Source organism: Rhopalosiphum padi, chromosome 3 (genome assembly GCF_020882245.1).
Source record: "Rhopalosiphum padi isolate XX-2018 chromosome 3, ASM2088224v1, whole genome shotgun sequence".
NCBI lineage: Eukaryota > Metazoa > Arthropoda > Insecta > Hemiptera > Aphididae > Rhopalosiphum > Rhopalosiphum padi.
In genome coordinates this window covers 41,939,885-41,953,274 of record NC_083599.1, presented here as the reverse complement: position 1 = coordinate 41,953,274, position 13,390 = coordinate 41,939,885, and the positions used below count along the sequence as shown (strand labels likewise).

Here is a 13,390-nt window from a genome sequence, read left to right as displayed (position 1 = left end):
CTGTTAGGTCCTTTAATACTAATCCCTCTAGACCTTGTTGCAATACGTATTCTACCATTAACTTAAGTTCTTTAGTATTCTAAAATAAATTTCAATAAATTGTAGATTATTATTTTACACTATTGTGCATTTTAAAATGTTATACTGACGTGCAACTCTTTAACTTCTGAAAACATGATATGTCCTTTGATGGGAGTCATATTCTGCATCAAAATTTTTTTTCTTTCTACAATTGATCTGAAATCCATTAATTTGTTCCAATAGATTATACAATTACATTCTTAGTATTGTAGACCGACCTCCTTCTCCTCCCACCATTTCATATCATATAATCAAATATTACTATAATTCTTTTGTGTATTCATTATTATAAAATCATATTGCAGTAACTTAACTGACACTGAACACATAGTTTAACCTAACCTGGATTCTTTCTTTTACAGATATAGATAGCAATATTTTTCCCTAATATTTTGATAATGGACAATAGCCTTAGTTTAAACTCAAAATAATATAATTGCAAACATATGTACTTATTACGTCACAGCGCTGATGGTCACAACAATGAGGCACAAATTTTGATGACTAAATAGGATAATTCTGTTTCACTGATAACGATAACTAGGGCTGTGATTAATATGTAGTATAAAATAAAAAAATTTAATTATGTTAACGTGTAAAATTAAAATAAAATTCTAAATAGTTTTTGAATACCTAATATACAATTAAATGTTTTTAATTTCTAATAAATTTAATTTAAAAAATATAAAGATATTTTCACAACCACACGAACAAAAGGTACTGACACTGTTGAAAATTCGTAAATATATTTTGTCTAATAATTGTTGAATATAAAGTATAATCTAAGATCATTAATGTATAGTTATCGATCAGAAACAAATAAGATACTATATTCAAGTTATTAATATTTAACTAATACTTTCATATACTTATTTCCTATATACACTATACACTTACAATTTATACGAGTACTATTATTAAAGTATAAATGTATAATACTAAGTACAACTAAACCACCGAAATTGTCAAAATTTACAAAATATGTAAAAACATGTACAATAAAATATGTTTTATTTTATTTCAAATCACGTGAAATGAATTTATCATTTGCAATACTTAATTTATCATATTTTAGTAAAAATATGTATTTACAGACAAATCCCAGCCTTAACAATAACATTAATTGAGTATATTCATAATTATGTATGATGCATGTTTAATTATATGTATACCTACTATAATCGTATATATTAATATTTATTGTCAGCTTTTTTCCATAAAAATACAACAATTTTTATATTTATAAACTTGAATTTGACTAAAAAATATTAAAGCTACAGCTCTATAACATATACTTTATATGATTCTGTAAGACTGTAACTATTTATAATATATAGTTTATCTGTATAAATGTTACAGATAATTATGGTGGAAAAGAAACTAAATGACTAAACCCTGGGTAAACCTCAGAATGTACAAAAATAATATGAAAAAGGCAATAAGTTACATTTTGAGCACAAAAAAATCACAGAAAATGTATACTAAGATAAATAATGATTAACATATTCATACTCTAATTAAATTAACTTATAAACCGCTTTTGGTTTAATTAAAAGCCACAAATTTAAAAGTATTTTAAGTAATACTTTGAATACAAGAAATGTTAAAATACAAATTATACAAATTATAAACATGCAATATTTAAAGTTCTTTTTATGATCAATCAAATTATTATAATTTATTTATTTAATAATTTAAAACAAAACATTAATAAAGACTAACAATTGTTTTGTTTAAAGTTAACATTAATTTTCTTTGTAAAAATGTTTACTCGTTGTGAATGAATTTCAAATAAGCATAGGTATCAAGGTATCAGAAAAAGATTAATTGCATAATGAATTGTTAAAAGAGAAAATAATTAACTGTAAACATTAATTTCATATAAATTAATATTTATTATCCTTACCTGTCTAACAATGATTCACCATTGTAATACATGCAGTCAAAAACAAACAGACAAGGATTAGCTTCTTCAAATTTACTTTTCTATGAAAAAAAAAATGAACTATATTAGATAAACTTATAAAAGCTTTGTTATAAGAGTTAAAAATTTAAAATACCTTATGAATTCCTAAGGTACCAAATGGTAAAGGTTTATTAGTTTTATGATCATACATTAATACTTCACAATCTAAAATAATCTCTTTTCCATGCTGAAAAGCTTTAGGAATATACTGTTTAAATATATCAACCTGAAATTAAAATTTAAAATTATCAATATTTGAATATAAATTATGTCTATATAGGTAATAAATAACGGTTTTTAATATGTAGGTATACAATATATATGAGTAAAAGTTGATGATAATTACTTTATGTCCCAAGACTGGTTTTAGACTTCTTGAAAAAAATTTAAATTCTTTTTCACTTTTATGCAGTTGAACACGTTCACCATCATATTTAATTTCTGAGTATACACCATTAGGACACTTTTTAAAAAAATCATCCAAATTTTTGCATGGTTCAGCCTAAAACAATGAAATATATAAAAAATAAAAGTTTTAAGTTAAATGGAAAACAACTTACCAACATTGGCAAAATCGGTGTTAACAAAGATAATTTAATGTTCATTTTTCCATTACTAGCTACCTTAGATAAATCACATGAACATGCATTTTGTACAACAGATTTTAAATCATGTGATGTTTGGTATGCTTCATATGCATCTGAATGAAGTGCCCCTAAACTGAAAATACAATACATGTATATACAATTAGCATAAATCTAAAAAAAAATGTACCTAAAAGTTATGTATAGTGTATACCTATTTATAAAGAATATATACTTCGTATATTTTAATGAGCTATTATTATTATTTATTTATACTTTTTATAGTGTTCATTTGTTGCTGTAATTCTGTTTGTGTTATAATAAAATATTGTCGAATATAAACAAATCAAAAAAAAACTAAACTGAATTGACTTTTAATAACAAAAATATTTTGATTGTATATTTGTATAACTATTAAGCAATGAGATCAAAAACTAATATTAAAAGTCTAGAAAAGACAGAAAACAATAAATGGTTTATAAATTCATCTTGGCTATCCCAAACAAAACATAATATACAGTCATACAAATTTCTATAAACAAGTTCTTTATTCAACTATGTATAAGTATAATGATAGAATAATTATTTTTTATAGCTATGTATAATTTAAGTATTTAAATTTTATTTTACCAAGTTTTAAATTGTGACATTTATGAAGAATAAGTATGCTTTAAAACCTAAGTAGTCTAAGCTCTAATGTTTTGGTAAATATATTCAAACACATTTCTACAATATTTATCTACTATAGATTTATTATAGTAGTTTAACTTTATTAACTTAAGAATTTAAGCGACTTCAGACATATGTATACTACTCTTTTAAATATTAATATTAAACGCTTATTTTATTCACGGAAGAAAATAAACAGAAGAAAAGAGGTATTTCAATTTTCTCAATGTTTTTTTCCTGATACCAGAAGTCCAGAACATTGATTAGTGCATAATATTATTTTGTATTTATAGATTTTTAATTTTAAGAGGATATAAGATTTCTTAATGCATAATTCATAATATTTATTTATTTTGAAGATAAATACAAATTTTAATAGTAATATGCCTTAATGCATCATATTAAAAACTTCGTAAATTAAAAATAAAACATGGTTTTTAAGATTTTAATCTTGTATTCGCGTTTTGAATTTTATTCATGACCAATAACATCTACAATTCAAATTCTATAAAGCTATAGCTATACTTATGTTTTATAATACATAGTAGGTATTTATTGTAATATTAAAAATTAAAATAACTAGTAGATGTGATAGTAAGCATCTATAGAAAATTATATTAATATTGATAACCGCCTAATCGATAACCCAAATAATATCAATGGCCACTTTAGAAATGCATTATATAAAATTATCCTAGGTGAGTCGCGGGTTCATTATTGTGGTAAATAATTTAAAATAAACTTAATATAATTTTTAATATAAAAATATGCAAATTCAAAAATAAATAATAATAATAAATTCATATTTTACATTTTTATTCGCATCACATTTATTTCCTTTAATTGCATCCATGTCATTACATATTTACAGGATTAAAGTTCGAACCCTAGTCATAACATCCTCAAGATAAAATTATATAAAAATATTTGTACTGCAACAGTAACTTGTAAGTTTAAACTTTATACATTTTTTAAACTAATTTTAATTAAATATTTTTTGCCGTTGCCGGAAATTTGATCCACCCCACACTTCTACCTAAAACACGGTTCATCACTATCTACTTATAAAGTTGCGATAAACCAATAATAATCAATTAACTGGAATAATAATACAAATTATGTCCAACTAAGTCACGTACATAACATATAATATATGCATCAATTTTAAAACAATATTACAAACTTATAACTTTAAAAAATAGACCCTCAATAATATGACTTTTTATCGTTAAAAATGATAGATTCGCTCCAGAGGAATACGTAAAAATAGACCTTTTATTGCAAATTAAAACGCAAAATGACTTATTCATGTATTATTCTTGTAATATCGTTTATCGTATGTATATAAATATATTAGGTTAAGATAAGATCTATATATTATGATCTATCGTTTTAATAAAAGCAAAAAAAAACAAAAATTATTATCGATAACATGGGTAGTATCATGGCAGAACCGATGTACCTATAAATTACTTATGTTTAACCTGTCTGACATTGATGATAAACGACTTTAATCCGCGTTCCTATTGAATTACAATCGACATTAGAAAAGTAAATGCTATTGTTAGGTTATATGTTACCTAGGCCATATGTTTATGTTTATAATATTTCACCATTTTTGACTTGTTGGATTGTTATTTTTTATAGATATTAAACTAGGTAGCCCATTATTGAGTTTACTTGTGAAGAAAGAGTAAAATTGAATCAAGAATGGAAACTGGAGTATATAACATAATAAATATTGTTATTTACTTATTTGTTATAATATAATATATATTGATATATATTATAAGACTGTATTAATTGCAGTGTATTAAAACAAAGGTCAAATTTTCAAAGAATAATTAATAATTAACTAATTCATAAATTCGTTACTTAAAGATCACAATGTTAAGGACTTAACTCAGGGCACTAGTTTAGGGGCGGCAAATTTCGAATAAGCCAAATTGATTTAATTATTTAATTATCTAGTATACAGAAATGTGTGTTCATTACTTAACAAATACAAAAAAAAACCAAAATAATATTTCATGTTAAATAAAGATCTTAGTAAACAAAATATATTGATGCAATATAAATTACAGATGAATTAGTAGCAATATCCGGGTTATTAAACCCAATAATACCCCTTTGGAAGTATTACAAATTATTATAAATAATAAAAATTGTGTACAAAAAGTAACTGTAGTACTTCGAATTATTTTAATGATACCTGTATTAGTTGCATCAGATAAAAGAAGTTTTTCTAAAATAAAAATAATTAACAACTATTACTTTTTTAGGTCTTCCTTGCTACAATTTATATTGAAAAAGAAGTGATGAAGAAAACATTAAAAATGTATTGACTGATTTTGCACAAGGTTCGAAAAATTAATTTAATTTAATATATTTTTAATTTTGAAGTTAAATAATATTTTTTCAACGTATAAATAAATATTTGTTGTTGATGTATGATAACGACAATGAATCTATAACGTCGGTTAAAAATATGACTTGTGCTATTTCAAAACATTTATTTTAATTTTATAAAGAAAATCGAGGTCCTTCAAAACATTTTTTTTTAAATAAAAACAAGAGTTTAACGATAAAAATGAATGACCATATTTCATATAACCCCCTCCTCTCCAAAATATTAACTTTTGAATAGGGCAACGTAAATTAACCTAGGGCGGAAAAATCTAAGGCCAGCCCTGGGTACAATAATAGTATAACTTGTGGAACACAAAAATTGAAAAATCTAAGTCGTTTATGAGAGGGTTCATACATAGGAATTAAATTATATAAAAGTTACCTATTGCGCAACGAAAATGTTATTTAGTATTTTTATCGTGGTAAAATAACAGTGGTTTTTATTCATCTTAATTTGACAAACGGGCGTGATGCAATGATAGCAACTGTCGTTCAACTCTTATTGTAAATTTAATTTTAGATTCTGAGTGAAGTGATAAATGTATTGATTTTATTATTATTTTTTTTTTGTGTGTGTATTATTGTATTATTAATAATACACGATACGATGTCGATAAAATGCTTCCATTTTCAACAAGGGGTGATTTTGGATATCAAATTGGATCTAGTTTGTACTTTAGAGAAGTCAAACTTAGAAATACTCAATATTTTCTATTTACAATAAATTTTATTTTGACTACTTATTTTTGAGCTATTTATAGAAGCATAAAGAATTTTCATTTTTTTTTTTATAAATTTCGACTAAAATTATTTGTTAGATAGAAATACTCGAATATTAAATACAAAACCTCATACGTTGTTTTATTTTTCAATTAAAAAATATCAAAATTCCATAGTCACAATCATAGGCGCCAGGTTTTCAAAAATCTATTGGGTGCTCATACCAATGTCAAGTAATCGTGAGGGGCTTTTTCCCTCTCACTACCTATACCTATAAATATTTTCAATGGGTGCTCAAGCACCCGAGCACCCATGTACTTGGCGCCTATGGTCACAATATCTTTTTAAAAACATTTACAGTTAGAATTTTGACAACTTTTATAAAAACCGAGAAAATTAGTAATTATTTTGTAGTTAAAAATTTATAAAAATTTTAGTTTTTGTACCTAAGATTTAAAAATACAAAATTTTTTATTAGTTGTTCAACCAATAGGTATGTGAAAAAAATTCTGCTGGAGACAAATTAATTTTTTATGAGCATTTCAAGTTCAAATATTTACGATTGATATTCACCCATAAACTAATTATTTCTCCTCAAACAATTTTTGATATTTTATTAAATTTCAAAAAAAATAACAATGGTAAATAATTTAAATTTTCACCAAATATTTATATTATCTTTTTTATTATACGATACAATTTTGAAATTGTTTAACTCATTTATCTATGAGGCACTGTGGGGGGGGACTTAGCAAACCAGTTTGCTGTGTGCATATTACCCTCTCAGAATTATTTGTTGTCTATTTCGTTCAGGTTAATTGTTCTTATATTATATTGAACTTATGACTCATGATAATAATACTAAAATTATTAGTTTTGTGAGCCCACCACAAAATGGTACGTTAAAAATGTATAGTAGGGTTTCACCCTCCCCCTCCCCCACCAACTAATATATTGTATCACTCTACGCCTATGATTTCAATGAATAACGATACAAATATTAATTTTGTACGGGACGAACAAGTTAGATGCATTTATTTTTTATTATTAAAAATATGACGTGAAGTAAGTAATTTACATGGATCATTGATTATGTTACGTTTTTATTTAGTTAATATATATAAATAATTATTATATTATGTATCTGTAGTTACAGAATCACAAAAATTACAATCTATTTAGAGTTAAAAATTCATAAAAAAAAATTCTTTTTGATCTGTTTAGAAAATTTAATACAAGATTCTTCTAAGAAGTTCATATTAGAACTATACAATCTAAACAATATATTATGAACAATTATTTTTTATAGACATTTTAAGTTCCAATTTGGACGGAATTACTTATTTAAATGATAAATAACGATATGTCAATTATTTTGTTGTAATTTAAAAACAATATTCATGGAAACTCAAACTCATATATTTTATATTTTTAGGAATTTAATAGGATTTTGATTTATTTTAAAATATTATCTATTTATGATGCCATAATGGATACTATAAATCTAATTTTTATATTTTACAGTATTTATAGAAAGATGTTATTAAGTTGTGTGTTATATAAATTAATGTTACATTAAAATAATAAATGTAATATTTTCGGAAAAAATTATATCAATCTATAATATTATAACCTTTTACTATAAGTAAAATAAATGGCTTTAATAGCTAGGTATATCAATAAAACATTATTACTAGGTGATTTAAGTTATATAAGCTGATAAAACGTTTCCGCTCAGAATTGTTTTTAGTATACAATGATGTATTATTGAATTCAAATTTAACACACCAATAATAGTGACACAGTCGACACCGACTCATATGCAGTAGAACGTACTCACTTACCTACCTTTTTTTTTGTATACACGATAAAGAATTGAAAATTTTTAAATCTTTAACTTTGAGTCTTGAGAGTGGTTATTGATGGAAAATTATTAGATCTAATTTATATTTTAAAAAGGTAAGATTCAAATTGAGGAAAACAAACAAAAAATTAAGGAAAAACGAGAAATTCACGCAAAAACAGTATTTAATAAAACCATTTGTATTTTATGTTGTAACTTAAATTTTCACTAAAAGTTTATATTAGACTATTAGAGTTACTCATATAGTTTATAATTTTTTATATATATTGACTATTTTTGAGCTATTTATAGATAAATACATTTTTAATTGTTTTTGCTATTTTCTATAAATGTCAATAAAACATTTTTCTCTATAGAACAAAATACTCGAAAATGTAATATAATAAAAGTTCTTCAGTTAAAAATTAAAAAATATTGTAAATACAGTTAGAATATTTTTTTTATAAGCGTTTAATAAGAACTAATGCAATTAGATAAATATAATAAAAATTAGAACGAATTCAACGAATATAGTTAATTAATTAAAGTTTTTAAAGTTTAGATGAGCAAAGTATAATATGATAGCCCCGTTTAATGATGGTCTACAACGCATCTATTAACTTTAAATAATTATTAACTTATTATTTATCTATATTGCATAAGTAAATATGTTAAAACATATTAACTAGGTACTCATTAAAAATTCGATTTCCAGCGAAATTTTCAGAAAAATATTTTGCTCCAGATTAATTTATTTATAAAATAAAAATGTATACCATTATTGAAAAAATAAATATATTATACGGTAAAAAAAAAATTAAGTAAAAATATTACTTTTTTCGAAAATATGCTAATTTGTAATAACTCGAATAAAACTTTACGAATTAAAGAGTGTTCACTGTTAAAATAATCTCGGAGAATTATTAAAATAAATACTGTATATTTAACATTTTTAAAGTGAAATAACCATATTATATTCAGATATGAACACTTCTCTTAATTAATTATGTATTAAGATCATTTAAAATGCTCTTTAAGGCAAAGAACTGTCCATAAACATTTCTTCGTTTTAAAAAAACAAACTTAAAAATTTGTTATAACTTATAATTATAATAAATATTAAGAGGATGTCAGCGCAATATATGTCTCTCTAAGACCCACGCGCAACATAGATAAAATGCTTTCACCTAAAATCGTTTTTTTTACGATTTTAGAGTAAACTTAGAGTAAAATCACCTATTACAAAACTTATAAAGGATAATATTTTTGAAAGAATGACATATCATATTTTTATTTTATTGTTATTTGATTTTGTATACGACTTTCAAAATAAAAACAAATGTTGTAAATTCAAATGATGTTTAAATATATATTTAAATTGTTTTGAAACAATATTTAGACAAATCGATATGTCATACCCTCAAAAATATTATTTTCTATTGTTTTTGTAATGGGTGATATTACTCTAAGATTACTCAAAAATATAAAAATAAATGATTCTGCGTAAATGCGTTTTGTTTTTGTTGCACATGGGCCAGAGAGAGAAAATAAAACAGTGCGCTGACATCCTCTTAAGATTAGTTGTTCAATTTATTATTATGTGATGATGATTAATAGCGGTGACTATATAGGTGAACAATGAACATAATATCTAAGCCATACTGTCTATAAATTATACACTATTTTTGTACTTAGTTTAAACCCAATTACCTATTAATAAACAGATTTTCCAAAAGGAATTTACATATTATGTCACCCTAAAAATACAAATACCTATACTTAGTAGCCAGTCCGTCAATCCCTGTCTACGAAGATTTTGCATTTGTTTTATACTGTAACTTATATTTATAATTCATATGCATATACGGAAATGTAAAATACAGTAGGTTTTTTAGATGTATCATATGCATTATGCATATGTAATTTTTATGCATCAAATAGAATCATATCATATTATAATAACTTACATAAATTTTGGTCCACAATTAATTCTGAGATCATGCATAACCAGTCGAATTATCATTTTCAAATCATTCCCAGTACATCTGTAAAATAAATTATATTTAATCTAAAATTTAAGTTATTTCTAGTATTGATAAAGAAATGTAGCTTAACTTACAACGTTGCGATTGATTTAAAAAGCGCCATTTGTGCAATTTCAGTAGTTTCCATTGATAATTTATCGAGAAAACTATTTACTTTAGCTAATGTTAAAGTTGATTTTGATGCTGGTTTCACATCAACATTGTTACTTTTTTCAAAAAATATTCTTATAGTTTCAGCAACATCCCCCTTCTCCAAATCTTCTAGCATTAAGTTTACATTTTGTTTGAACAACTTTTAACAATTAAAATATAATACAAAAGTTAATAAAAATAATTACACATACTATGTGTTGTTACGATAGGTATTATCGTATTGCTGTTCATTAAATATATTATAGGCACAATGTAGAAATTAATTTTTATAAAAAAAATAAAGTGTAATCAATTTAATAATTATGTATTTATGAAATATTAATGAATAAAATAAAATAATTATTTTTACTTGACTGAATAATTTAATAAGTTGTTTTGAATGTAGATTGTAAATTCTTTTTTCTGAATTGGGTAACAACATTTTACACCATAAAAATATACTTTCTGCATGGGTTTCATTTGACTGTTCTGTACAAACACCACAAATAATTTATTAAAATTTAAAAAAATATATAAGTACACGTATTGATAAAATTATATCGTGGATATTATATTAACTCCAAAGTACATTTTAATTAACAGTAAAACAAATCATTTAACAAAATATAAAATTTCAATTTATAATATCCGAAATTCTAATTAAGCATACAAGATCAAATAATATTATTTTTAATATTTTTTAATTTTTTACAAGTAAGTAATGAGCTACTAACTCATTTTCTCTTTATTAGTTCCCCGAATACAAAAAAACATGACAAACTTTTAAGTGCATATAACAACTTTTTAAGATAAACAAACTAATAAGGACAAAAATATACAACAGCCAAAATTAATAATGAATACTTATATTATTTAAACAAACATCACAACATAAACACATAAATAATAATTTATAGAACATACCTTTAGATAAAATACTGTGAATAAATTCTTTAAAAATCGACGTTTTTTGAAGATGACTATTTTCCTGCGAGAGACTCAAACACAGTTTTCGAAAGTCTTTAAAATAATAATCTTGCGTTTGTGGCAGCGACGGCGCAGGTTTTGTTTTCGATTTATTTTTTTTTTGTGTGTCTTTTTTGCCAGGTTCGTCGTCATCGTGTGTTTTAAGTTTCTCCTTAGGAACTGAAATATAAAAAAATACTCATACCCACATTTCAATCTGTAGTTGCTAATACGTATATTTAAAATTAATTATTTTCATATCCTACTATCAGGGAACGTCGTAAATATTTCGTTTTGGTGTTCCATAGACAGTCCATCCCATCCACCAATATCGTCCACACAAGTAATTTTCGCCGTAGATGCTCTCTGCTTAGAAAATACAGTTACTAAACACTGTGGATGATGCCAAGCCATCATTTTTCCATCACCAAATGGATTTGCCATAACTTTGGCAATCCTCAACGTTCCTTGATTTAAAACTTCTTTACACTTCTTACATTTTGCCCTGTTGCTCTTAGATTTTTCGGCAACGAAAAGTTTGTCATCGGACATTCCTTCCATATTGTCAAACTATAAAATAAATATAGGTATTGAATAAGAATAATTTAATTTGAGCACTTGAAAATGTAAAAAGAAAATAACGATGCTAATGTAAGGAAATAAAGTTAACCTATATATAATATCGGTTGCACCGTTCAACGAAATTAAATTAGTTAAGCAGTCACCAAAGAGATTTCATCGTTTAGGTTTGAAAATAAAAATCCAATAAAAAAAAATCCAGACGAGATACGGAGACGAACACTTGTCTCACTTCACATTATAGTTATAACGAAAAAACCGCCAGAGTATTTTAACAGTATTAAGTCTTCACGTAGTCATTTTTAACAATACAACAAAATAAACAAATACCGTTTTCATTCAATACACGTGTTTGTCGTTAATGAAATTGCTCTATTTTTCAGTATATTCCGTAATTTTATCAAAAACTATTAGACCACTTCATTTTAATGATGTTCTATTTACCATACTGATCAATTGAAAATTACAGCTTTTTCTTCAATACACGTGGTTTGTCATAAATTTAACCACAAACTATATTTTCGAAATTTTTTGAAATGTTATTAAACACTATTAAACATTTCAATGAAACGGTTCAAATATTTATAATGAATATATAACATTTTTTAACTTTTCACAAAAATGTATTTAATTCAATAATAAATTATTGCTAAGATTTAAAACTATTATATTATATCATCATAATAACGGCTCAAACAAAATAATATCATTAAGAAATAATAAATTTAAAAAAATATATTCTACGTGGTAAAAAAAATCTAATAAATATGTAAAAAGTATCAAAGTAGAAAGATATTCCTGAACATTTTAGTTACTTATAAGTTATAACATATGTTTATTAGAATATTTATCAATAAACAAATTAATTGTAATTAAATAAAAGTAATACTGTAATATTACATTGTAGTATAAAATAATTAAAGACAAATATTAAAAATAAATACGTACGTAATTTGCACTTATAAGTTAAATAATTTTTGTAATTCCATACGAAATTCCCATTAATTATTAAACAAATAAATAATTTCTAAAACAACAACACCTGGGACCGATTTTAGAATGTGGTAAAAATAATTGATTGCAAATAATAACAAAGTGACCAATCAAAACAGTCACAAGCCTAACCACTCGACGTACATTATGCGTAAATTACCATCATTTTGTTATATTATTTCATTCACTTTAAATCGATTAATTCAATTTACAAATTTCATAATAACATTACAATAATGTTTTAACAAAATATTTGTATTATACACCTTAATTATAGTACCTATACTATTGTAAATATGGTATAGAATGTATATTTTTTCACATAAATAACAAAATGATCCAACTAAAAACTAATTAGGTATTAAATCTATTAAATTATATAATATTATATAAAAAAAATTAA

General features: G+C 24.0%; 2 protein-coding genes across 7 annotated transcripts in view; one reads left to right on the top strand and one right to left on the bottom strand.

The window, feature by feature from the left end:
• LOC132924136 (DNA ligase 3) overlaps window positions 1–13,390 on the bottom strand; it is a 57,041-nt gene that overhangs the window by 13,382 nt on the left and 30,269 nt on the right. For all 6 annotated transcript variants that reach the window (XM_060988251.1, XM_060988252.1, XM_060988256.1 and 3 more), the window contains 11 exons: window positions 11,682–11,985; window positions 11,374–11,595; window positions 10,820–10,938; window positions 10,392–10,609; window positions 10,240–10,317; window positions 2,608–2,767; window positions 2,394–2,549; window positions 2,142–2,273; window positions 1,988–2,067; window positions 150–237; window positions 2–79 (listed from right to left, as the gene is read on the bottom strand). In XM_060988251.1, the coding sequence (XP_060844234.1) occupies window positions 2–79; window positions 150–237; window positions 1,988–2,067; window positions 2,142–2,273; window positions 2,394–2,549; window positions 2,608–2,767; window positions 10,240–10,317; window positions 10,392–10,609; window positions 10,820–10,938; window positions 11,374–11,595; window positions 11,682–11,985 (1,635 nt within the window). The remainder of the gene's footprint in view (window position 1; window positions 80–149; window positions 238–1,987; window positions 2,068–2,141; window positions 2,274–2,393; window positions 2,550–2,607; window positions 2,768–10,239; window positions 10,318–10,391; window positions 10,610–10,819; window positions 10,939–11,373; window positions 11,596–11,681; window positions 11,986–13,390) is intronic.
• The window catches only part of LOC132924137 (uncharacterized), a 34,510-nt gene that overhangs the window by 5,345 nt on the left and 15,775 nt on the right, over window positions 1–13,390 (top strand). The window lies entirely within an intron of this gene.